We start from the raw sequence: 4,244 nt of genomic DNA, 5'->3' as shown, positions 1-4,244 counted from the left end.
ATTACTTTTATTAAAATCATAAATTTAACTTTTTTAAGTAGTTTAATTTATATGTTTAATAGATGTTAGGATAAATATGTATATATAAAAAGAATACTATCGAATATCAATCATGAACTTTAAAATAAAAATTATTTTTAATAAAATCATAAATTTAACTTTTTTAAGTAGTTTAATTTATATGTTTAATAGATGTTAGGATAAATATGTATATATAAAAAAAATACTATCGAATATCAATCATGAACTTTAAAATAAAAATTATTTTTAATAATAAAATAAAATTTTAAAATCCAATTAATATAAAATAAAGTGACAAATATCTACGACTGTACAAAACATCTCGAAAAAAGAAAAAAAAAAGACAAAAGGACAAAAAGAAAGAGAAGTTTACATGAGCGTAAACACCATAAATAAGTTTTCCTGTATAAAACTCTCTTGTCATCTCTTCAGCGCTTTGCTCCTCCTCTCCTTTTTTTTTCCTCCTCGCCGGAAAAGTAGTCAATTTTTTCCGGCGATCGGGATAAATTATATTCACCGGAGAGCTATTTCTTTGATTCTCAGAATGTCAACAACTCCATTTTTATCCGTCAAGTACCCAAAACCTTTTCTTTCTATCCCTAATTCAATTTTCCATAGTAAGAGTACTTTTTCTATAAGGTATCCAGTTCTAAAAGGGTTTAATGGATGCGCTGTTGCATGTTTGACTTCGTCTCCGTTAACTGGGAGAGTGGGTTTGCAGAGACGGGAAGGCAACTTGTCGTTACTTTCGTTTGGTGCTAATCCGAAAAGCTTTTATGTAGCAGAAGATGATGAAAAGGTGGATTATTCACAAGCACTTTCTGCATTGCTTCCTTTTGTTGTGGCCCTCACTGCTGTTGCTGCTCTTTCTCACCCTTCAACTTTCACATGGTAACCATATCTTCATTCAACTCTAAACTCAATAATTTAAATCACAAGTTTCCGGTTTAATTTTAACACAATTTCTATTTACATCGAATTTCGTTCTACATATGTTCGCAAATTCCCTTCACTTATGGGTATAATCTTTTGTTTTTTTGAATACAACATTTGTATATTGTTTTCTTGTATAATTGATAGAGGAATATGCAGGGTTTCTAAAGAATTGTATGCTCCTGCACTTGGAGGAATCATGTTATCAATTGGTATTAAACTTTCTATTGATGATTTTGCTCTTGCGATTAAAAGGTAAGCCCAATTTACTAGTTTTATGGACTTGATCACTAGTAAAGTAGTTGGTGTTTTCGTTGTAAAGCTTTTGACCTTTGCTGATTGCAGACCTTTTCCCTTATCAGTTGGATTCGTTGCTCAATATGTCCTGAAGCCAGCTCTTGGTTTGTTGGTAGCACAGGCATTTGGAATGCCTACAACGTTCTACGCTGGTTTTGTCCTTATGTCTTGTGTTGCAGGGGCTCAATTATCAAGTTACGCCAGCTTCTTGAGCAAAAGTGATGTGGCATTCAGTATTCTCTTGACCAGTTCAAGTACTATTGCTTCAGTTCTTGTTACTCCACTTTTAACTGGCCTTCTTATTGGTTCAGTCGTTCCAGTTGATGCAGTTGCAATGGCAAAGTCAATCTTGCAGGTATCAGATGTCCCAACTCTATTGCTGCTTGATAATTAGCAGAATTGTAGTATGTCAAACAGTACTGATTAAAGGCTTTTTATATCATAATATATCAGTTGTTTACATCACAATGAGTCCATGTACATTTACTGTCTTTGAAGGTTGTTCTTCTCCCCGTCGCTCTTGGCTTAGTGCTGAACACCTATGCAAAACCAGTAGTATCTGTTATTCAACCTGTGATGCCATTTGTTGCCATGATTTGTACTTCACTGTGTATTGGCAGCCCTCTTGCAATCAATCGCGCTCAGATTCTTTCTGCTGAGGGTGCAAAATTGATCGCTCCCGTACTGACATTTCATGGAATGGCATTTGCGTTGGGATATTGGCTCTCAAAACTTCCAATTTTAAGGTATTGGCTAGTCTCTTGTAGCTGCACCTGTTTTATGTGATGAAATGCATTTGTGGTTCAAGCACTGTACTTGTGACACATTTTCCGTCATGTTGATGATTGCTTTCCTGTTCTTAGATTATGTGATACTCATCAATGGGTATCACATAAATTGAACTATCCAAACTGGGTCCCATCATAGTGATGCAAGAGTCTTGTCAAATTGCTCCTATTGACATTCACATTAATTGACATGTCCAATTTTGGGTCGAATATATGTCATTTAATGGGTGATTAAATATCATATTTGGATTCTTCATGAAAGTTAATAATGTTCAACTCTTGCTTCTGAATACCATCTTTAATTGCTTCAATTTGTTGCCGTCTGTGGGCTTGAAGAGAACTGGTGGTGTTCTTTTTCATCTACTCTGATCTCATTGCATATACAATGGCAGGTTTGAAGAAGAAGTGTGCAGGACAATTTCTTTATGCACAGGAATGCAGAGCTCTACACTGGCGGGGTTACTTGCAACTCAATTCCTTGGAAGCAGTCAAGCGGTACCACCTGCATGTTCTGTTGTTGCAATGGCTATAATGGGCCTTTGTCTTGCCTCATTTTGGGGCAGTGGATACCGGATCAGGGACATTCCATCCATTCTGTTTCCATCAAATGCTTCGACTATCAAGCCTTCACTGTAAGCTAGAGATTGGTATATAGAGAATAGGATACTTAGTAGAAAGGTAGATGTCCTTTCAGGATTAGGCAAATTAATTAACTTAAATGCAGTAGAACGGCTAAATGAGATGGGGGCATATAATATATATATATATATACTACAATGACCTTTGAAAGTATGTATGAAATCTGATAAAGAGGTAGATGAGATAGTATTGTAACTGGTAAAGTGAAGGGTTGAAGCTGATACAGTTCTCTTTATACAATTTTGATGTATAGTATTTTAGTGTAGCTTGCTTAAACGGATAGCTGGATGGTCTTATTAGCTCTATAGTATTGTAACTGGTAAAGTGAAGGGCTTGAAGCTGATACAGTTCTCTTTATACAATTTTAATGTATAGTATTTTAGTGTAGCTTGCTTAAACAGATAGCTGGATGGTCTTATTAGCTCATCTTACGGGGTGGGGCACGTTTAATAATTAACGGAGCGGGGTAGGGCAGGGCTCGTGACGAAATATTTTTTATTAAAATCTAAACCGTCACGATCCAAATCATCGGACAGTATGAACATTTATCGTAACCCCAAAATAGGGAATCCTTACCATCTGATTTAAAACTGTTAAAGTGGAAGTAAACAAACATCAATTTATCACCTTATTTAAGTATATAATTACTCGGTCTTGGAAAATTAAACATGTCCCTTAAAACATGCGAAACTTTCCCATATTAGAGATTCTAAAAGAAAACCAAAATATCAATATAGGATATAGCATCCACTATAAGGAAGGAAAGAAGAATAGAAGTTGTTGGAGATCATCATTGCTTCACCTAAGAAAACATCAATGATCTTGCAACTAACTATGTCAAGTGACATAATGAGAGTAACTGACTATGTCAAGTGACATAATGAGAGTAGTATCAATACAAATAACACGTACTAGTAGATATCATCGATTGACCCGAATCTGCCACATAATATCATGCAAATATTCAAAAAACATACAACTTGAAGCTATACCACTTTGATCCTTCAACCACAACACTTACTACCAATTAGTACTACCTTTGAACTCATACACCCTATCACCAAACTACAACTTGAAGCTATACCACTTTGATCCTTCAACCACAACACTTACTACCAATTAATACTACCTTTGAACTCATACACCCTATCACCAAACTTCCCTATCTCATTCTGATGTATCATAATCTGTATCGGACAAAATACCAAACCAATCGATCATTTGTATCCGTCGTGTGATACGCTCAAACTTACTTCTCAAATGAGAAGTAAAGCGGCCGCGTCAAGTAAATAACCCAACTAGTGAGGTTGGGATCGTTCCCACGAGGAAAATAGTCTAGACTTAACTTCAACTTGTTTATTACTATTGTTCGGTTGATGACTTCCTTGGAAAGTAAAAACATAAAAAGGGGGGTTTGTATTTCCTAATGATTAAAAATAACTAGCGAAATTGAAAGAGACACTTAATGGTTTTGAAAGTTGGATTTTAATCAATTAATCAAAGTAACTAGGGTTTACGTGTTCCCCACAGGTTCATAACTTGATAATTCTAACTATAACAATTCTT

General features: G+C 35.2%; 1 protein-coding gene across 1 annotated transcript; it reads left to right on the top strand.

The window, feature by feature from the left end:
- The first annotated feature begins 421 nt into the window (after nt 1–421).
- Nucleotides 422–3,065, top strand: LOC107029144 (probable sodium/metabolite cotransporter BASS3, chloroplastic). Its single transcript, XM_015230484.2, has 5 exons — nt 422–912; nt 1,114–1,209; nt 1,300–1,606; nt 1,750–1,997; nt 2,432–3,065. The coding sequence occupies exons 1-5, from the start codon at nt 566–568 to the stop codon at nt 2,673–2,675; spliced, it is 1,242 nt and encodes a 413-aa protein (XP_015085970.1). The 5' UTR covers nt 422–565; the 3' UTR covers nt 2,676–3,065.
- Nucleotides 3,066–4,244: the final 1,179 nt, after the last annotated feature.

The sequence above is a fragment of the Solanum pennellii genome, chromosome 9 (assembly GCF_001406875.1).
Source record: "Solanum pennellii chromosome 9, SPENNV200".
Lineage (NCBI taxonomy): Eukaryota > Viridiplantae > Streptophyta > Magnoliopsida > Solanales > Solanaceae > Solanum > Solanum pennellii.
Note: the sequence above shows the minus strand (reverse complement) of the source record. Positions and strands in the feature narration are given on the sequence as shown.